Raw genomic sequence first — 23,198 nt, 5'->3', positions numbered from 1 at the left:
TGTAGCCCCGCACATTGACTTAGTACCAGTTCCCCCTGTATATAGCCTTGTTACTTGATCGCTACAGTAGTTGCTGTGGTAACTAAACAAACAGATGTGCTTGTTTAGCTAACCAACCATTAGTCCTAGCTTGCTATTACGAAAATCAAATTCAACAATACCAATAATGTTTTGAAATCGACTTTTGCTTTATAAAGCAATTCAAACAAAACATGTAAGAATGAATTATAGCCATTGAATTCCACCATGGCAATATGCTATGCGTTATAGGGAAATCATTCCCTTCAAGCCAATAAGAAACGAGTATTCAACAATGCCATGGAATAATCTGCTGTAAACCCATAGTTTTTGGCACCTGAATAGTAAAACAGACTTCTGAATCGCATTCACATTCAAGTGCAATAAACCCGTGTCAAAGAAAACAGAGTCAACCTTCTGGCTTCAATTATGTAAATGCTGGGTTTGCACCTGTGTCCCCGATGCATCAGCCACTGTTCAATCCCATGTGGAAGGAATGGAATGTCAGAGGGGAGATACAGAGAGGTGAAGTGATGAAGCAGAAACAAGCTCATTCCATCAAAAAAAACATGTCGACGCCAAGATCTCTGGTTCATTGTACACATAATTCTAGGAAAGAAAAACACAATTCATTCAAAATACCAATCTTAGTCAGAGTTCAAAGGGTTGATCATATATTGTATTGTTATGGATAGACATTAATTTGCTTATTTGACTTTCAACTATCATAACATGTCCATGGTCTTCTCTTTCACAACGTCTCTTTCAGCTCCATTCCGTCCAGCAGACACAGAGAACATGGTGAGGTTCGATGCCTTTGGAGACAGCCTGGGCCGCTACAACATATTCCACTACCACAAAGAGGACGGGCGCTATGTCTACCATAAGGTGGGCTACTGGGCCCAGAGTCTGACCTTCAACACCAGCCAGATCCCCTGGGAGGGTCATGCTGTACCCACCTCCCAGTGTAGTGACCCCTGCAGGAAGAACGAGGTGAAAAGCATGCAGCCTGGAGACGTGTGCTGCTGGATCTGCATCCCTTGCCAGTCCTACCAGTACCTGATGGATGAGTTCACCTGCGCCGACTGCAAGTTTGGCGAATGGCCCCTGGCCAACTTGACGGGCTGCTACAACCTGCCTGAGGAGTACATCCGCTGGGAGGACGCCTGGGCTATAGGCCCAGTTACCATCTCCTGCCTGGGCATGATGTGTACACTCTTCATCATTGGCCTCTTCCTCAAGCACAACGACACCCCCGTGGTGAAGGCCAGTGGGCGGGAAGTGTCCTACATTCTCCTGCTGGGTGTTCTGATGTGCTACAGCATGACTTTCATCTATATCGCAAAGCCCTCCATGGCTGTGTGTACCCTACGTCGACTTGGCCTGGGCACCTCCTTCGCTGTTTGCTACTCAGCGCTCCTCACCAAGACCAACCGCATCGCACGCATCTTCAGCGGAGTGAAGGACGGAGCCCAGCGGCCGAGGTTCATCAGCCCTGCCTCCCAGGTGGCCATCTGCGGGGGTCTGATCTCTTGCCAACTGGTGGTGGTGGTGGTCTGGCTGCTGGTGGAGACCCCGGGGGTCAGGAAGGAGGTGAGCCCAGAGAGGAGGGACATAGTTACCCTCAAGTGCAACAGCAAAGACTCCAGCATGCTCATGTCCCTCACCTACAACTGCATCCTCATCATCCTCTGCACCGTGTACGCCTTCAAGACCAGGAAGTGTCCAGAGAACTTCAACGAGGCCAAGTTCATTGGGTTCACCATGTACACCACCTGTATCATCTGGCTGGCCTTCCAGCCCATCTTCTACGTCACGGCCAGCGACTACAGGGTGAGTTACCAACTCTATGGGCCAGATTCAGACTTGAGATATGTAGTTTTAACTCTTTACACTCATGGGAATTGGCATATATATGGATAGGGCCAAATTGAAATGTTTCTTACATAATAAATATGAAAATACATACATCTTGTAACTGCACATCAAACACAGTGATCATAGATGTTGACACTGATATTACATGTGTTTTATGATTTGGAGATGTGAAGTTCACATTTGGACTCACGGGTGTTTGGCTTGTTTGTATGACATCAAAGCTGTATTTATTATAATCCTCGATATCTCATCTTTCAAAATACATTGAGTCATCTTAATTTACAACATTTCCCTCACTCAGAAAACAAAACATTTGCAAATGTTGCCCAATTACCGGGATGGGAGCAACTTCTTGTCAGGCACGGTGCTCAAGTTCAGAATGTCTGTCAGTTAAACCCGTATACGGGTATGTATGTTAAAGGGCTACGTCAATAAAATATGGATTTAAGTAAAACATAAAAGACTCAAGTCCTTGTTAAGTCAACTTATCTCAAGTCTGAATAGAGCCCAGAAATTTTGTTATTCTGGTATAAATAGTCACTGCTTTTCCAAAGAATAACACCACAACATCAACACACTGCCTAACATATATCTACTTTACAAGCTGAGGTTGAAGACACACAAAATGGATCCCTTTGATGTTAATTCTACTTGTGTTTTTCCTGTGTCCTAATAGTCATAAGTCAGGGAATGTGAGTTTGGCGCATTGAATCTTTTCTAAAGCACCTGCGAGTTGAGATGAGAGATATCAAATCCCTTTGAACACTTCTCTTCAACTTTGATAAAAGCAGCAGCTCTCTTTTCATGTGGCTGAAAAATCTGCTCCAGATGAGAACAAAGGCTCAGAGGAGATCATATCATATATGTTTTAATAGGTGGGATGGATTTGGACTGAAAACACACTTGAAATCAGCTACTGAATGACAATTAGCATAGAGCAAACGATTAGTCAATGGATTGATTAAGTAATGCTCTCCAACATTGCGTTAATATTGTATGTGTATACTTTACACAAGTGTGTATGTGGTGTGTGGACAGCAGAGCAAAAAGCATAACAGCCTGAAAAATATTTCTGTGGCCAAGTGACCTAATCATACTTGTATTGTTAAGTCTTGAACCTAAAGATCTGATGACTGAGAGAGAGAGTTCCAGAAAGACATACTGAGCTCTGTGGTGTTTGGTTCCCTCTGGGATCCCTCTGTGGACTGGAGCTGGGGAGAGAGGCAGAGAGAGGTCCCCTGGTGACCCTATACCTCTGCAGACACAGATGGGCAGGCTGGAGAGCATGAGGTCTGGAGGTGGGACAGAACATCCCTGTGCGTAGTTGTGTGGAATGGAGTGTGAAAGAGCAGGACGTTGAGTCCCAGCTGTGTCCCGTTCGCTGGGATTATGGTATGTCTCCCAGGGCTTCAGAGGGAACCTACCTCATGGCAGAAGGGGGAAGGGAAAGAGTGGGACACGGACAGAACAGAGTGTCAGATCAACACAGATATCTAATCTGACCACTCTGATTATCTCTGGTGCAACTGAACTGAAACAGTGGCTCATGTGATTTGTTTTGTCTGCTGTGAGGGATATACAGTGCCTTGCAAAAGTATTCAACCCCCTTGGCATTTTTCCTATTTTGCTGTATTACAACCTGTAATTTAAATTGATTTTTATTTGGATTTCATGTAATGGACATACACAAAATAATCCAAATTGGTGAAGTGAAATGAAAAAAAATAACTTGTTTCAAAAAATTCTAAAAAACAAAAATTGGAAAAGTGGTGCGTGCATTTGCATTCACCCTCTTTGCTATGAAGCCCCTAAATAAGATCTGGTGCAACCAATTACCTTCAGAACTCACATAATTAGTTAAATAAAGTCCACCTGTGTACAATCTAAGTGTCACATGATCTCAGTATACAGTGGTGCAAAAAAGTATTTAGTCAGCCACCAATTGTGCAAGTTCTCCCACTTAAAAAGATGAGAGAGGCCTGTAATTTCCATCATAGGTACACTTCAACTATGAAAGACAAAATGAGAAAAAAAATCCAGAAAATCACATTGTAGGATTTTTAATGAATTTATTTGCAAATTATGGTGGAAAATAAGTATTTGGTCACCTACAAACAAGCAAGATTTCTGGCTCTCACAGACCTGTAACTTCTTCTTTAAGAGGCTCCTCTGTCCTCCACTCGTTACCTGTATTAATGGCACCTGTTTGAACTTGTTATCAGTATAAAAGACACCTGGCCACAACCACAAACAGTCACACTCCAAACTCCACTATGGCCAAGACAAAGGAGCTGTCAAAGGACACCAGAAACAAAATTGTAGACCTGCACCAGGTTGGAAAGACTGAATCTGCAATAGGTAAGCAGCTTGGTTTGAAGAAATCAACTGTGGGAGCAATTATTAGGAAATGGAAGACATACAAGATGACTGATAATCTCCCTTGATCCGGGGCTCCACACAAGATCTCACCTCGTGGGGTCAAAATTATCACAAGAACGGTGAGCAAAAACCACACGGGGGGACCTAGTGAATGACCTGCAGAGAGCTGGGACCAAAGTTTTTATTTTACCTTTATTTAACTAGGCAAGTCAATTAAGAACAAATTCTTATTTTCAATGACCGCTAGGGACAGTGGGTTAACTGCCTGTTCAGGGGCAGAGCGATAGATATGTACCTTGTCAGCTCGGGGATTTGAACTTGCAACCTTCCGGTTACTAGTCCAACGCAAAGTAACAAAGCTTACCATCAGTAACACACTATGCCGCCAGGGACTCAAATCCTGCAGTGCCAGACGTGTCCCCCTGCTTAAGCCAGTACATGTCCCGGCCCGTCTGAAGTTTCCTAGAGAGCATTTGGATGATCCAGAAGACGATTGGAAGAATGTCATATGGTCAGACGAAACTAAAATAGAACTTTTTGGTAAAAACTCAACTCGTCGTATTTTGAGGACAAAGAATGCTGAGTTGCATCCAAAGAACACCATACCTACTGTGAAGCATGGGGGTGGAAACATCATGCTTTGGGGCTGTTTTTCTGCAAAGGGACCAGGACAACTGATCCGTGTAAAGGAAAGAATGAATGGGGCCATGTATCATGAGATTTTGAGTGAAAACCTCCTTCCATCAGCAAGGGCATTGAAGATGAAACGTGGCTGGATCTTTCAGCATGACAATGATCCCAAACACACCGCCCGGGCAACAAAGGAGTGGCTTCGTAAGAAGCATTTCAAGGTCCTGGAGTGGCCTAGCCAGTCTCCAGATCTCAACCCCATAGAAAATCTTTGGAGGGAGTTGAAAATCAGTGTTGCCCAACAACAGCCCCAAAACATCATTGCTCTAGAGGAGATCAGCATGGAGGAATGGGCCAAAATACCAGCAACAGTGTGTGAAAACCTTGTGAAGACTTACAGAAAACATTTGACCTCTGTCATTGCCAACAAAGGGTATATAACAAAGTATTGAGATAAACTTTTGTTATTGACCAAATACTTATTTTCCACCATAATTTGCAAATAAATTCATTAAAAATCCTACAATGTGATTTTCTGGATTTTTTTGTTCATTTTGTCTGTCATAGTTGAAGTGTACCTATGATGAAAATTACAGGCCTCTCTCATCTTTTTAAGTGGGAGAACTTGCACAATTGGTGGCTGACTAAATACTTTTTTGCCCCATGTATTACAGCTGTTCCAAAAGGCCCCAGAGTCTGCAGCACCACTAAGCAAGGGGCACCACCAAGCTAACGGCACCATGAAGGTCAAGGAGCTCTCTAAACAGGTCAGGGACAAAGTTGTGGAGAAGTACAGATCAGGGTTGGGTTATAAAAAATATCTGAAACTTTGAACATCCCACGGAGCACCATTAAATCCATTATAAAAAAATGAAAGAATATGGCACCACAACAAACCTGCACAGAGAGGGCTGCCCACCAAAACCCATGGACCAGCCAAGAAGGGCATTAATCAGAGAGGCAACAAAGAGACCAAAGATAATCCTGAAGGAGCAGCAAAGCTCCACAGCAGAGATGGGAGTATCTGTCCATAGGACCACTTTAGGTCATTCCCTCCACAGAGCTGGGCTTCACGAAAGAGTGGCCAAAAAAGCCATTGCTTAAAGAAAAATTAAGCGAACACGTTTGGTATTCGCCAAAAGGCATGTGGGAGACTCCCCAAACATATGGAAGAAGGTACTTTGGTCAGATGAGACAATTTTTTTTTTATCCATCAAGGAAAATGTCTGGCGCAATCCCAACACCTCTCATCACCCCGAGAACACCATCAATCATGCTGTGGGGATGTTTTTCATTGGCAGGGACTGGGAAAACTGGTCAGAATAGAAGGATTGATGGATGGCGCTGAATACAGGGAAATTCTTGAGGGAAACCTGATTTAGTCTTCCAGAGATTTGAGACTGGGACAGAGGTTCACCTTCCAGCAGTATAATACCCTAAGCATACTGCTAAAGCAACACTCGAGAGGTTTAAGGGGAAACATTTAAATGTCTTGGAATGGCCTAGTCAAAGCCCAGACCTTAATCCAATACAGATTGCTGTACCCCAGCAGAACCCATCCAACTTGAAGAATGTGCAAAAACCCCAGAGCGGGGGTGGGGGGGTGAATAGTCATGCACACGCAAGTTTTCTGTTTTTTTTGTCTTATTTCTTGTTTGCTTCACAATAAATAAATACAATTGACATCTTCAAAGTGGTCGGCATGTTGTGTAAATCAAATGATACAAACCCCCCAAAAGTCCATTTTAATTCAAGGTTGTAAGGCAACAAAATATGAAAAATGCTGAGGGGGTGAATACTTTCGCAAGCCACTGTGTCACTGTGCTGTGTTCTTTCTGCTACACTCTTGCTATGAGATGGTTGTCCTCACACCCTGAGATTTCAGAAATCTCTGCTTGAATAATCAAACAGTAATTTGCATATGTCATCCATGAAATGTTTAAGCAGGCAAAATATGGTGTACTGAGGCATGAATTACAACACGATTACCAAATGAAATATTAAAGATGTCATCCCTGAAGGGGACAAGCAGCTTTTTCTCCAACCTCTGTGACATAGGTTAACAAAGGTGATGAAACATCAGTCATATCCAAAAGGCTAAGAGTGCCCGTGTTTCATGTAACCCATAGATCAGAAATATCTACATTTGATTCCTCAAGATTTCTTTTAAATCATGGATGCCAAAAATGTGGTTCAACAAATCAAAGGCATCATCAGCTATCTTACCCCACGCTGTTACAAATCTCTGCAGCCCGGCTTGTACATGGTTGTACAACGATCAGATGTACAGGTAACTGCCAAAATAAAGGAAACACTTGAGTAAATGAGGGATAGAAAGTACACTGAAGAAAATATAAATGCAACATGTAAAGTGTTGGTCCCATGTTTCATGAACCCAGAAATGTTCCATATACATAAAAAAGCATATTTATCTCAAATTTGTTCATATTTTATTGTGGCATAAACACAACCAGTCATGATGTTTTTATCTGATTGTCAAACAATCGTTTTAAGGGCTCCTTTACTAGGCTACCCTTGCACGTTCATCCACTCGCAACATATCTACAACCTCCAAACAGTGGTGAATGGAAAGAGACATTTGTTACACAAAACACCAAAAAGTGTAATGACATTTGACAGGAGGGAAGAATTTATTCATCCACACGCGTCTCAGTGTTGGCCACTCATCCCTGCCTTCACAAAATGTATTTTTTTTGTCTAACCACATCGCATTTTGGAATGTAGTTATACCAAATGTTTTCAAGTCCATTCGCAAATGTTTCATGATATGAGGTAATGATTAATAATGGTGTAATAGCCTACTCTTGACATTTTGTTTTAATTATTGTGATAGGCTCATGTTTTACTGGTACGGCGTACCCCCACTGTGTCTTTTACCAGGACGCCTTACCGGAACATACCGCCTTACTTTCACCCCTGTTCCTGAGTTAATTATGCAATTGACATCCCATCATCCTTATTGTCATGTATAAAATTGTCCAGTTGCCCAATATTTTGGCTACCATGGCTAGAAGAAAAGATCTCATTGACTTTGAAAAAGGGGTCTCAAATGACCATAGGGGGTTTAAAGTGTGTGTGTGTGTGTGTGTGTTTTTCAGCCACCAGATCTCAACCCAATTGAACACTGTATTTTGACAGTTGCCTGTATCTTTAGGTTTTATTGGTGACATTTATTTCATATACTCATATTCTACAATCCAACAGAAACACTGAAATCATCCATTTATGCTCTACCTTCACATCCTGTTACTAGGCTGAAAATGTAGGATGAGCTCACACTTCCTGTGCTGGCTTCCTCTAGGTGGAAAACCACACCTGAATAGACAGTGTTTATGGCTACCACAGGCTACACAGCTTTTTAAAAACAGACACTTCCCACTGGGCACACACTGGTTGAATCAATGTTGTTTCCACGTCAATTCAATTACATTTTGTTGAACCAATGTCAAATAGACGTTGAATTGACGTCTGTGCCCAGTGGGTTGTATCTAAAAGTCTTATCGAAAGTACTTACAACAATCTGTATCTACTGTATGTGAGTTTTCATAATGAACAATTAAATCCCACACTGAGAAGACAGATTCTCATCTCTCAGCTCTTCCTAAGAAATGTATTTGCTTAACACTTTATTACATAGTATTGCCGTGTTATTAAAACTATTTTTGAATGAAAAGTGTGGGATATAGGACCTGTGTGCTATTTGATCATATCCAGCTATTTACATGAGGATGACATCCGTTTACCACCATTTAGTTGTATTTTAAACCCGATTTAAACCGATGGATTAACTTTTTAACATAATGTACAGCTCAACAAAGGGACTGATAGTTGAGACGGTCAACAAATCAATTATTTATTTCAAATTGAACTATACAACTCAAAGATTCACTTGTGTCATTTTATGGTGAATTTGCATTCAGTGACAGCAGTGAGTGAACGGCCACAGCACAGCTTGAACAGCATGTCCACCGCTGGGTGCTCTCTGCCTGCCAACCCAGCTCATTCTAATGCTGATATTAGTATTCAGGGAGACATGGACAGACACCTTGGAAGTGTGTGGATGGCAGACTGGTAAGATCCACCCAGCACCCACCCACCATGTAGCACTGCACTATAACTAAACAGTAATCTGGGAAGAGACAAAAACAAAGCTTGGCTGTATATAAAAGGACTGGCTGATGACACACAACTGCATGTGGGCGGATGGAAGGAGATGACGGGGGGTTAGGATGATTTGAGGGACTGACAGGTGAACAGCTCACTCACTCACACCCCTCTCCTCTCAGATACTGCTGGTAGCACCACACAAGCACACATGTAACCTATTTCCTGAGATTGTCTGCTTACTATCTGTTTGCTTTTTGACATTCCTCAGTCTCCATGGTGTATTGTGTTCCGTAATCAGGGTTGGGTAGGTTATTTCTAAATGTAATCCGTTACAATTACGAATTACCTGTCCAAAATTTGCATCATTAACGTAATCAGATTTTTTGGAGATTGCTTTTCTCTTAAAAGGCATTAGAAGAAGACAAATTATCCATCAAACGCATTTGCTGTGCCATCATAGTGGTCTCTGACTTGTGGTCAAATAAAATAAAATGTTATTTGTCACATGTGCCGAATACAACAGGTGTAGACATTACAGTAAAATGTTTACTTACAAGCCCCTAACCAACTATGCAGTTTTAAGAAAAATAAGAGTTAAGTAAAAAATAGCTAAGTAAAAAATGTAAAATAAAAGTAACAAATAATTCAAGAGCAGCAGTAAAATAACTATAGCGGGGCTATATACAGGGGGTACCGGTACAGAGTCAATGTGAGGGGGCACCGGTTAGTCGAGGTAATTGAGGTAATATGTACATGCAGGTAGAGTTAAAGTGACTATGCATAGATAATAAACAGAGAGTAGCAGCAGAGTAAAAGAGGGGTCTGGGTAGCCCTTTGATTAGGGGTCAGACTCGCTCAGGCGGAACAAACTTAAACTTGCTCCTTTTTTTATTGCTGAATTGAATGTCATTGGGAAATGTATAGGTATCCAAAAAGCAATCATCTAGGTTTACAAAAGTACTGATTGGAGTTAGTTTTCTTGTAATCAGATTACATGTAATCAGTTACTCCCCAACCCTGTCCGTAATATGGTATGTATTGGCTTTATCAGATGAGTAATCGCTGTCTCTGGTCCCATCCTCTCTATTTATCCCTCTCCCCCTTCAGGTGCAAACTACCACCATGTGCATCTCTGTCAGTCTGAGTGGCTCGGTGGTGCTGGGCTGCCTCTTCGCCCCTAAGACCCACATCATCCTCTTCCAGCCCCAGAAGAATGTTACCTCGCTCCGGGTGGCCACCACCCGCTTCGGCGTCACCACCGGCCCCGGATCCAGCTTCTCTCAAGGTACAAACCCCGCCGGCAGGCGAACACAACCTTCATCATCAGCATTACCATCATCATCATTATTATTTCCATTGTGGTCGTTAAAGTAATTTTACATTATCATTATTAATCACTGAGATGTTTCAACACATTACGTGATACAGCCCGTCACTTGAGAACACTCCTGTGGTGAGCTGTCAGACCAGCGTCTCTATAGTTTAGAATGAGGTGTTCTTTTCTACTCCATCTTCTTCTCTCACCTCTAATCTGACTTCCAGTGGATTGTAATCTGATCGAAGTGTCGTAGAAAATGGTCTATTCTCTTTCTGCAGCTTCAGCCTCCAATATTGTACCAACGGTGTGTAATGGTCGAGAAGTGGTGGACTCCACGACTTCATCTTTGTGAAGACTGACCGACTGAGCCTCATGTTCCTCTGCTGCCATTGTATACACTTCTATAACCACTAGTCAAGAATCAGCTGTTTCAGATAATAAAGAGGTCACACAGAAGATTGTCCAGATTTTGTTATCCTCTTAGTGCTGTGAGTACAATGTCCCGATTCTGTTTTCATTCTCTGACTGGTAGCGATTTTAAAAAGAGATGTCAAAGATTCAGTATTATAGCCCTTCTTTTTATTGAAGATTTTACTTCAGACATGGAGTAAATTATAGTAAATCTGTTAAATGTAATATATACAAGATGTTTTTAATGTAGATTTTGGTGAACCAGTTTGTGCTTTCTTGTAATTTATGTAAATAAAACGTTTTTTTTTATTAATATGGAAACTACAGATGTGTTGAATATTTTATAACTCTCATACACAGGCTGTCTGGCTGAAACAAAATGTATTGTAGTTAAACTGTCATTCAATCAGAAGACACATTACTTAACACAGTCACCAAGGAGGTGATCAAACGCTAGTGTGTGTGTTTTAGTTAAAGTATTATATTGCATAGAAACCATTCTCCTACGTGTTACCGCTGCTCTTGAATTCCACAGAGCATTTGGGGAAAGGTGAATAAAATTAATGTCATTACAGAATTGTATCACCCTGGAGCCTCGGCATGAGTAACCCTCAGAAACACCTCCAAGAACTTCAAACTCAAACTACATCAACAGTTGGCATTCTCAAGTATCTAACACCGTGGCATTTTCAGGCGACCTGATAACTGGCATAGCCACATCACAGGATCCCATTACTGATACAAAATATACCAGCAGCTTACAAATGCCACTCCCAGCCAGACAAAGCGTACCTTAATTCCCAGTGGCATACCTTGACCCACCTCCAATTGCCACGTAATGAGCCTCTTCAACTCTTGAATGCTCTAACATTCTAACTCTAAACTCTAACATCAGGAGAAATAATGCAAATCACCTTGAGACGAGAAGCATAAGCAAATATAATTGTATGCAAATTGATTCAAATATTTATCATACAATCCCCCTCTAAAATACTATTTGCTTGTGCAATTCCTTGTGCAATTCCTCACTTTAGTTTCATGGAGTGTTCAAAACATTGAGGACACATGCTATTTCCAAGACAGACTGACCAGGTGAATCCAGGTGAAAGTATTGATCCCTTATTGATGTCACTTATTAAATCCACTTCAATCAGTGTAAATTAAAGGGAAGAGACAGGTTAAAGAAGGATTTTTAAGCCTAGAGACAATTGAGACATGGATTGTGTATGTGTGCCATTCAGAGGGCGAATGGGCGAGTCAAAAGATGTAAGTGCCTTTGAGTGGGGTATGGTAGTAGGTCCCAGGCGCACCAGTTTGTGTCAAGAATTGCAACGCTGCTGGGTTCTTCATGGTCAACAGTTTTCCGTGTGTATCAAGAATGGTCTACCACCTAAAAGGACATTCAGCCATCTTGGGAAGCAATGGATTCAAAATGGACTAGCATCCCTGTGGAACGCTTTTAACACCATCTTGACTCCATGCACTGGCAAATCGAGGCTGTTCTGAGGGCAAAAGGGGGATGCAACTCAATATTAGGAAGGTGTTCTTAATGTTTTGTACATTCAGTGTAAGTTGGTAAGTGTAGAGTAAATGGGAAGCTGCCAAATATTTGTATATTTAATTCACCATCTGCAAAGCATGCAGACCAAACAGACCACAGCCTCTCAGTGAAAATTAGCTGGAGCATCTACATTACTTTATATGAGAGAAAATCCTCTGCAGGTGCCTTTGAAAATACACCAAACAAAAGTTGTACTGTGGAAGAGTTGAAAGAGAACGAGCCAGATTCTTCAAAGAATGATGGACCACAACCATGATTCAACACTGCCATCATGTGGGCATGAAGTGAACTTTCTCCACAAAGGCAAAATCCAGCTGGTACATCTACTACATTTACATGATTGTTATCACAAATTACGATTCTAATTTGAGTGATATGACATTATTGATGCTGATACATTTAACTGGTACAATCCCAGACAGTACCTACATTATATTAATCCCAGATAAAGAACAGACGATTAACACAATCTAATGTGCCATAGATGAGGCCATGTGTTGTAATGGCTAGGTTCAACACAGACCATGCACACTTCATTATGGCCTAATATGACAGCCTATTCTATTTTTCATAAAACCGATGAGTAGTTGGCTCCTCACAAGGCTGATCCATTTCTGACAAGCTCAGATGAGTCATTCAGTGTTGGAGTAATGGGGTGTAGCCAAGCCGACCACAGAGACATGTGGATGGGACTGAGGCCCAGACCTCTATTCCTCTACTACCAGCCAGTCCCTCTCAATCAAAAATATAAAACTGTTTTTTTAAAGCACTAATGTAGCCTTTATCATGTCAACCCCTATATTCTCAAAGGACAACTGCAATTTCCTACAGGTGCAACATTTCCAAGAGGAGGGTATCATTTATGCTTTTCAACATCAGGACTAACTTTAATAAAATAAAATATAGAGTTGCTGGTGAGGTAGCCTAGAAATACAATATACAGGCACTTTGTAAGAGAGCAAAACCCCTCCCTACCTTCAGGCTATGTTCAAACCCTACACCCCAACCCGAGCACTCCGCTCTGCCACCTCAGATCTCTTGGCACTCTCACCCCTCAGCCTAGTCCAAGTTCTTCTTGGTCCTGGCATCCCAATGGTGGAACCAGCCCCCCCCCCCCCCAAAAAAAAACAGGACTTGCACTTGACTTTGCTGAAAGCTACGTTGTTGAGGAAAAATGTACTTTCTATGCCTGTGAATGTGGCTCTTCCCTTGCTATCTTAAGATGAATGTACTGTAAGTCGCTCTAGATTAAAGTGTCTGCTGTAACAGTCCTGAGTTAGCAAATCTCTGGCCATGCCACTCCATGGGCCCAAGTCCAACCCAAGTTAAGCATATGTCCAAAGAACGTAATTAACTTTTTATGCACTTTTCTCTCTATGCGTATTCTGACGAACTTAACCATGAGAATAGTGTACTATTCACTTGCTATTTGTATTGGGTGGAGATCAAATAAATGAAGGTGTGGTGGAGGTGTGTCTACAGATACGCCGTATTCTGACCTTGACTTATTTCCCTTATTATTCCATCAACTTTACGGGCCAGGAAAGCATTCCTAAGGTCTTGCGAAATGTACCGGTTCCAAGTGGAAAAAGCATCTATTACATTTTTTCAGATAGTAATAACAGCATTCTCCATTCAGTGTAATTTACAACTTGATAAACGCTAAGAGCTAGGTAAATTAATAATTTGTTTGGATAAGGGAATTGTAAATATAGATGACACTTTAGATATATTTTTACTTATAATCTCTGGAGACAAATGTGAAATCAGTCATATAGCAGCAAACTGAAGTATATCAACGTTCCCACAGTAAAGCTTAGTTCCTCTCTTAGTTCCTCTTATCATAGACTATTCATCTATCAGCTAGTCACAGTCAATTGTAGCTCTAAGTGGACATGCCAATATTTGAGATAAGGACATTTGCATAACATACCACAAAGGGATCTTCCATTTTAGGGGCACATGGCTGCATTACAAATTGATAATTTCCTACATCAGTAGCCATACTGGTTGCAGTTACACAGGCAGCTCAATACTGATATTTTTCCCACTAATTGCTCTTTTGACCAATCACATCAGAACCTTTCACATCAGCTCTTTTTCAAAAATAAAAACAGAGTACCAGCAGCACATGCTTGTGTGTGTGTGTGTGTGTGTGTGTGTGTGTGTGTGTGTGTGTGTGTGTGTGTGTGTGTGTGTGTGTGTGTGTGTGTGTGTGTGTGTGTGTGTGTGTGTTGTGTCGGTCTCTGTGTGTTATATGTGTGTGTGGGCGTATGTAGTGTATGTAAATGTGTGTGGGAGTGCCAATATAGTGTGAGTGGGTATAGGGTTGGTACATTGAGTGAACAAACATCTGCTCCTTCCAAGACACACACTGACCAGGTGAATCCAGGTGAAAGCTATGATCCCTTATTGAAGTCATTTGTTAAATCAACTTCAATCAGTGTAGATAAAGGGGTGACAGGTTAACAGGCTAATATGGATTTTAAACTTTGAGAGAATTGAGACATGTACAGTATTGTGTATATGTGCCATTCAGAGGGTGAATGGGCAAGATAAAAATATTTAAGTGCCCTGAACGGGGTATGGTAGTAGGTGCAAGGTGCACCGAAGGTGTTCTTAATGTTTTGTACACACAATCTAGTGAGTGTGTGTAGGGTCAGTGCAGACATTTCTGTACCATTAATTTACTATTTAGCAGTCTGTCTATTTAGCAGTCATTGCTTTGGCGTAGAAACTATCTCGGGCCTGTTGGTACAAGAGCTGATGCACCGGTACCATTTGCCGGATGGTAGCAAAGTGAACAGTCCATGGTTTGGGTGGCTGGAGTTTTCAGCAATTTTTTGGCCCTTCCTCTGACACCGCCTGATATAGAGATCCTGGATGGCAGGGAGCTCGGCCCTAGTGATGTACCTGGTTGACTGCACCACTCTCTGTAGCGCATTCTTGTCAAGGGCGGTGCATTTGCCATACCAAGTGGTGATGCAGCCAGTCAAGATACTCTCAATGGTGCAGCTGTAGAACTTGCAGTGCTATATTCATGACTGTGGGGGTGTGTGTGGACCATGTTAAGTCCTTAGTGATGTGGACGCCAATGAACTTGAAGCTCTCGACCTGCTCCACAACAGCCCCATCAATGTGGATGTTACGACCATCTTAAAACGGCTTACAAGGAACCCAAACCAGCTGAGCGCGTGCGCCATTGTGCATACATGTATTTTGTCCCCCCACACCAAACGCGATTAGGTTAAAATATCAAAACTCTGAACCAATTATATTAATTTTGGGACAGGTCAAAAAGCATTAAACATTTATGGCAATTTAGCTAGTTAGCTTGCACTTGCTAGCTAATTTGTCCTATTTAGCTAGCTTGCTGTTGCTAGATAATTTGTCCTGGGATATAAACATTGAGTTGTTATTTTACATGAAATGCACAAGGTCCTCCGCCAATTAATTCACATATAAATTGGTCAACCAAATAATTTCTAGTCATCGCTCTTCCTTCCAGGCTTTTTCTTCTCTTGACGTAATATTGCGATTGGCAACTTTCAGAAATTAGGTGCATTACCTCCACTGACCTCATTCATCTTTCAGTCAAATCAAATCAAATTGTATTTGTCACATACACATGGTTAGCAGATGTTAATGCGAGTGTAGCGAAAAGCTTGTGCTTCTAGTTCCGACAATGCAGTAATAACCAACGAGTAATCTAACCTAACAATTTCACAACAACTACCTTATACACACAAGTGTAAAGAAATTAAGAATATGTACAGTGGGGCAAAAAAGTTGCAAGTTCCCCCACTTAAAAAGATGAAAGAGGACTGTATGTCCCCTGCCTGTTCGGGTGGTGCTCGGTGGTCGTCGTCACCGTCCTACTAGCCGCTACCGATCCCTTTTTCGTTTTAGTTTAATTAGCTTCCCTATATGTAGTAGGTTGTCCCGCCCTTGTTTTGTGCGGGATTGTTTTTTGTTACTCTGTTGGATGTGGTTTTCATGTGTGTATTCTCCGGACTGTTTTGTCCTGTGTTTGGGCTGGTCTGTTCTATGCGCCCTGTATGTTGGCGTGACCGTTGTTTGGCCGGAGAATAAATCACGATATACCTCTGCACACATCAACAACTGACACCCACGCAGGGGCAGCGTGGAGGAGAGGGTCCTCCATCATACGTTACCCATCGCTCCACAAAAGCCGTTCGGCCCTTGCAGAGCAAGGGGAACTACTACTTCAAGGTCTCATAGCAAGTGACGTCACCGATTGAAACGCTATTTAGCGCGCACCGCTAACTAAGCTAGCTTGGCTATCCATCTCGTTTCACATCCGTTACACTCACCCCCCTTTTGACCTTCCTCCTTTTCCGCAGCAACCAGTGATCCGGGTCAACAGCATCAATGTAACAGTATAATTTTAAACGGTCCCCTCGCCCATACCCGGGCGCGAACCAGGGACCTTCTGCACACATCAACAACAGTCACCCACAAAGCATCGTTACCCATCGCTCCACAAAAGCCGCGGCCCTTGCAGAGCAAGGGGAACTACTACTTCAAGGTCTCAGAGCAAGTGACGTCACCGATGGAAACGCTATTTAGCGCGCACCGCTAACTAAGCTAGCCGTTTCACATCCGTTACACGCATTCCCTCTGAATATGCCGATTTGGCTATCGCCTTCAGTAAAAAGAGGGCGACCCAATTACCACCCCATCGTCGAGAGGACTGCGCGATAAACCTTCTGGAGAACGCTGCACTTCCTAGGAGTCATGTGTATCCATTGTCCCAGGAGGAGACGGTAGCGATGGAGACATATGTTGCTGAATCGCTGGGACAGCGGTACATTCGGCCCTCCGCATCACCCGTCTCCTCTAGCTTCTTTTTTGTGAAGAAGAAGGATGGAGGTCTGCGTCCGTGCATTGATTATAGAGGTCTAAATTCCATCACAGTGGGGTTTAGTTACCCACTACCTCTCATCGCTACAGCGGTGGAATCATTTCACGAGGCGCGCTTCTTCTTCTGGTGCGTATCCGGGGAGGAGATGAGTGGAAAACCACATTTAGTACTACATCTGGTCATTATGAGTACCGCGTCATGCCATACGGGTTGAAGAATGCTCCAGCCATCTTCCAATCCTTCGTAGATGAGATTCTCCGAGACCTGCTCGGCCAGGGAGTGGTAGTGTACATCGATGACATCTTGATCTATTCTGCCACACGCGCGGCGCATGTGTCTCTGGTGCGTAAGGTACTTGGGCAACTGCTGGAGCATGACCTGTATTGCAAGGTGGAGAAATGTGAGTTTTTCAAACAGTCCGTTTCCTTCCTGGGGTATCGTATTTTCACCTCCGGGGTGGTGATGGAGGATGACTGCGTTACAGCCGTGCGTAATTGGCCGACTCCGACCACGGTGCAAGAAGTGCAGTGGTTTTTAGGGTTTGCCAATTACTACCGGAGGTTTATCCGGGGTTTTGGTCAGGTGGCTGCTCCCATCACCTCACTGCTGAAGGGAGGACCGGTGCGCTTGCGTTGGTCAGCAGAGGCGGGCAGAGCTTTCAGTCGTTTGAAGGAGCTGTTCACCAATGCGCCCGTGTTGGCGCATCCGGACCCCTCTTTAGCGTTCATAGTGGAGGTGGATATGTCCGAGGCTGGGGTCGGAGCCGTGCTGTCCCAGCGCTCGGGCGTGCCACCCAAGCTCCACCCATGTGCTTTCTTTTCGAGCAAGCTCAGCCCAGCGGAGCGAAACTATGATGTGGGGGACCAGGAGTTGTTAGCTGTATTCAAGGCTCTGAAGGTGTGGAGACATTGGCTTGAGGGGGCTAAACACCCTTTTCTCATCTGGACTGACCATCGTAATCTTGAGTATATCCGGGCAGCGAGGAGACTAAAACCACGTCAGGCTAGATGGGCCATGTTTTTTACCAGGTTCCGGTTTACCCTCTCATACCGGCCAGGCTCCCAAAACACCAAAGCCGACGCGCTGTCCTGCCTCTATGATACCGAGGAGCGGTCCGTTGAGCCAACTCCCATCATTTTACCGTCATGTCTCGTGGCACCGGTGGTATGGGAGGTGGACGCGGAGATAGAGGAGGCCTCACGGTCAGAGCCGGCCCCCCCAAACTGTCCAGTGGGGACTCAGTACGTGCCGAGGGGGGTCCGGGACAAGCTGATCCGGTGGGCTCATACTCTCCCCTCCTCGGGTCATCCGGGCATCGAGAGGACAGTGCGGAGTCTGAGAGGGAGATACTGGTGGCCCACGCTGGCTAAAGACGTGAGATTTTATGTCTCCTCCTGCTCAGTGTGTGCTCAGAGCAAGGTTCCTCGGCACCTGCCTAGAGGGAAATTACAACCCCTCCCTGTTCCACAACGGCCGTGGACACACTTATTGGTGGATTTTCTTACCGACCTTCCCCCGTCCCAGGGAAGTACTATGATCCTGGTCGTTGTGGATCGGTTTTCTAAGTCCTGTCGTCTCATCCCGTTGCCCGGTCTCCCTACGGCCTTGCAGACTGCGGAGGCCTTGTTTACCCATGTCTTCCGGCACTATTTCTGATCAGGGTCCCCAATTCACGTCCAGAGTGTGGAGGGTGTTTATGGAGAGACTGGGGGTCTCGGTCAGCTTAACCTCAGGTTTTCACCCCGAGAGTAATGGGCAGGTGGAGCACGTAAACTAGGATGTGGGCAGGTTTCTGCGGTCCTATTGCCGGGACCGGCCTGGTGAGTGGGCAAGGTATGTTCCCTGGGCTGAACTAGCTCAGAACTCCCTACGCCACTCCTCAACTAACTTGTCCCCTTTTGAGTGTGTGTTAGGTTACCAGCCGGTCCTGGCCCCATGGCATCAGAGCCAGACCGAGGCTCCTGCGGTGGAGGAATGGGTACAGCGCTCCAAGGACACCTGGAAAGCCGTTCAGGACTCACTACGGTTAGCGGGAGAACGGCAGAAGAGGAGCGCTGACCAGCACCGCAGTGAGGCCCCCGTGTTTGCACCGGGGGACAGGGTCTGGCTCTCAACCCGAAACCTGCCCCTCCGCCTGCCCTGTCGGAAGCTGGGGCCGCAGTGTGTGGGGCCGTTCAAAGTCCTGAGGAGAATAAACGAGGTGTGTTACAGATTACAACTTCCTAGGTATTACCGTATGAACTCCTCGTTTCATGTGTCTCTCCTCAGGCCGGTGGTGGCTGGTCGGTGAGGTGCCTGGACATCGAGGGGTCCCCGGCGTACACAGTTCATTCTGGATTCGAGACGCCGGGTGGGGGGCCTACAGTACCTCGTGAACTGGGAGGGGTACGGTCCGGAGGAGAGATGCTGGGTTCCGGTGGGGGACATTTTGGACCCTTCTCCCCTGAGAGATTTCCACCTCCTCCACCCGGATCGCCCAGCACCTCGTCCTCCGGGTCGTCCTCGAGGACGGTGGCGGCACGCTGCGGGGGCTGCACTACAGGGGGGAGGGGGGGGGGGGGTACTGTCACGCATTCCGCCGAAGTTGGCTCTCCTGCCTGTTCGGGCGGTGCTCGTCGGTCGTCGTCACCGTCCTTCTAGCCACTACCGATCCCTTTTTCGTTTGTCTGTTGGTTTTGTTTTATTAGTTTCACCAGTGTGTATTTTAGTTTAATCAGTGTCCTTATATGTAGTAGGTTGTCCCGCCCTTGTTTTGTGCGGGATTGTTTTTTGTATTCATGTCATTTGGTGGAGAAATTGTGTTTTATTCTCCGATTTCAGACTAGTGAAAGCAACAAAGTGAATGGTAATATTAGTGGCTGTCACACCCTGATCTGTTTCACCTGTCTTTGTGACTGTCTTCAACCACCTCCAGGTGTCTCCTGTTTTCCCCTTTTGTCCCTGGTGTATTTATCCCTGTTTCCTGTCTCTCTGTGCCAGTTCGTCTTGTTTTGCCAAGTCAAGCAGCATTTCTCCTTGCTCCTATTTTCCCAGTCTCTGTTTTTTTCCTAGCCCTCCTGGTTTTGACCCTTGCCTGTCCTGACGCCGAATCCGCCTGCCTGACCACTCTGCCTCTTCTGACCTCAAGCCTGCCTATCGCCTGGTACTGTTTGGACTCTGACCTAGTTTATGAACTCTCGCCTGTCCCCGACCTGCCTTTTGCTTACACCTTTTGGTATAATAAATATCAGAGCTCAACCATCTGCCTCCTGCGTGCGTCTGCATTTGGGTCCTGCCTTGTGCCCTTATAGTGGCTTTTAGATATAACTCTAATAATGCAATATCTTAGCAATTTGAAGAAGTAGATATTTCAATACAAGGTCACATGATGAACAGAGGGATTGAGCATTGGGACTGATATTAATTTAGAGCCCGCAATCTGGTGTTTGAGTTAGAGATAAGTTTACTGCGGAACAATAGATAGCCGCCAGTACTCAGTGAACTCAAACAGGCTGTAAGGGAGACAGTGGGGAAATTTGAGACAGAGGTATGAATAATAAGGGTTAGAAACGTTTTTGACATTTTCAAATTATTATTACTCAATTCTATAGTTTGGGTAGCACCAGTGATTTAAGTAAGAAGGTAATGTCACCTAAAACAATCTGTGTCCAGAATTAAAGTAGATCCAAGTAAATGTTTTAAGTACCGAATACTGAGTTGATAAGCCAGCACCAACCTTTTGAAGGTTCTAACAGATTTGTTAAAGAACAGGCTGTATATTTTGACTAGTTGATGGGACAATCTATACAGGGGCATATGTCAATGCAACAGGTCAAAATGATAAGATTACAAGAGAGGGGCTACGGGATTCATTACTTTAGAGGGTGCCAATTCCACTTGACGGAACACTGTTTAATCTGTTTCTGAAGTATAATTCTGTATACGTATGGTTTTATCAAGACTTCCTTCCCAAGATGCAGTAAACTTAATTAAGATTAAGAATTTTTAGGACTGATTAAGATGTGAAAAATAAGTACATATTTATTTTCCTTCTTCCAGGACTGATGGAACGTTTTAATTACATGTTTATCAATGATTCTCTATCTCTCCCCTTGAAATGCTTTCTGAGGCAGGTGCCTTGAGAGAACAGTTATTATAAAGGTACCGGGATCCGGTTGTTAAGGGAGCTCCCAAATTAAGTAAGGCCTAGCCATTTTGTTTGTTTTTACATGTTATGAATATTTGTTTGTGGTGTCAATACTGATTTATTGTGTGGGGTCTTTTTTATTTTGATTTAGTATTTTTTTCATGGGTTAGAAAGGATGCAACTTAAAGGGCACATAAATAAACATCTTTGAAGTGTCTGTTGCACACATGTACATTCTCTTGATGAGAAATGTACTGAAAAACACAATGTAAACCTGATACACAAAATATTTGAAATGTTCAAAATATCTTTAAATAATATCTGAGGTACAGGGAAAGAAACACTCACTTAATAGGGTTGACTGACCTCTGACCTCTGTTCTGACATTCTGCTGATGCCTGATCACCCACACTAGAAAGACTAGAGACATTAGGTGAGGTTTAAGTGGGCTATGTAAACACTAATAATTAGGAAGGCGTATATAATTTAGCAATAGTCCTATGTGTGATTCGGACTACGAGAAGGACAGAGAGAGCTGCCCCTGAATGAGGGACACCTGTCTCTAGTCTATTTTACTATTCCTTGAATTACCTTATGGGATACAATTAAGTTAAGATGGAGTTATCAAGGGATGTAATTGTAATTGTATTTGTTATTTAACAGGCTGTGTGGTAGCATCATGCTGTGGTTGGGACTGGGAGACTAGTCAGGATCAAGGCAAACTACATTTACCACCCACAACTTCTCACCTGAATGCATTTATTTTTTTAATTTGAAAGGGTTGGGAAATGCATGAAATTAGAGTTGAGAGTTTGTAGTAGCTGATTTAAAGAATACTGAACCATGGATTAGAGTTTCTCCTGGCCCATAGACTACTTTCAGGGTGAGGAACCATTTAACATTCAGTTGTAAAATAGTGAACGGCTCCTTTAAAAGTGGATGGGGCACTCAGTGAGAGATGTTCATGCTACTTCTGACAGTGACAGCTCGAGCTGCCGATCACCTGCGCTGTAAGGTAAGTAGCAAGTCGATGAAGGATGGCAAATTGTTTAGATAGCTTCAAATGTATCAGCTGTAGCTACATCCATAGCCTCATAACTATTAGTGTGTGAACTTCTCGCTAGCAACAGTGTTCAGCTGGTTCAGCTACACAAACCCACACAATCTAGTTATTGGACTTTGCACCAAGCTAATTTAACTACCTAGCTAAAATATTACTGAGGGGTTGTACATGGAAATTTATGCTAGGCCAGCTGCTTTAGCTAGCTAGCAAGTTAGTTAGCACTCTCAACCACCTCAGTGCATCCTTTGCCATGTCAGGGAATATACGGGCATGCCAGGGCTTGTCTGTGTAGCTGCTTCTACTGTATCTGCTGCTTCTACTGTGGGTGTGTTCGTAAATTCAATCTGGAGTGTGTGGTGGAAAATTTCAAGATTATGTTATAATACTTTTATTGCATCAAATGGTTGTTTTATGCAACGGAATAGAGTATTCTGTTAACTATTGTGTGTGCGTTCTACTGAGGATGGGCCTCTGGGTGATAACACTGACAGGAGATTTACATGTAATTTGGGTGATAAAACCTAAAGAGCATTCCAGAGCATGAGTTAATGTTTCTTTTCTATACGGGGCCAGACACTGGTCTCTACACAATGAAAACTGTTGACACAGCAGATACTGTCTGCTATGTATTATAGGTATCTTTCATACAAATCTTAACCCTGTTCCCCATTCTATTTATCTGTTCATCATATAGGTTGAAAGGGGTGTATCTTGGCTATAAAATACCTTTGTACTTTTGTTTCGGGGCTCTCAACGAATCATCTGAGCGTGAATCGTCGACCAGCCATGACCAGCCATCAT

At 43.6% G+C, this 23,198-nt stretch overlaps 1 protein-coding gene across 1 annotated transcript in view; it reads left to right on the top strand.

The window, feature by feature from the left end:
• LOC135539934 (metabotropic glutamate receptor 2-like) overlaps positions 1–11,027 on the top strand; it is a 59,905-nt gene extending 48,878 nt beyond the window's left edge. Inside the window, exons 3-5 of the mRNA XM_064966203.1 lie at positions 788–1,851; positions 10,141–10,318; positions 10,630–11,027. Coding sequence (XP_064822275.1) covers positions 788–1,851; positions 10,141–10,318; positions 10,630–10,703 — 1,316 coding nt within the window. The 3' untranslated portion in view covers positions 10,704–11,027. The remainder of the gene's footprint in view (positions 1–787; positions 1,852–10,140; positions 10,319–10,629) is intronic.
• Positions 11,028–23,198: the final 12,171 nt, after the last annotated feature.

The sequence above is a fragment of the Oncorhynchus masou genome, chromosome 5 (assembly GCF_036934945.1).
Source record: "Oncorhynchus masou masou isolate Uvic2021 chromosome 5, UVic_Omas_1.1, whole genome shotgun sequence".
Lineage (NCBI taxonomy): Eukaryota > Metazoa > Chordata > Actinopteri > Salmoniformes > Salmonidae > Oncorhynchus > Oncorhynchus masou.
The sequence above is the reverse complement of the archived record's forward strand: the minus strand, read 5'-3'. Positions and strand labels throughout refer to the sequence as shown.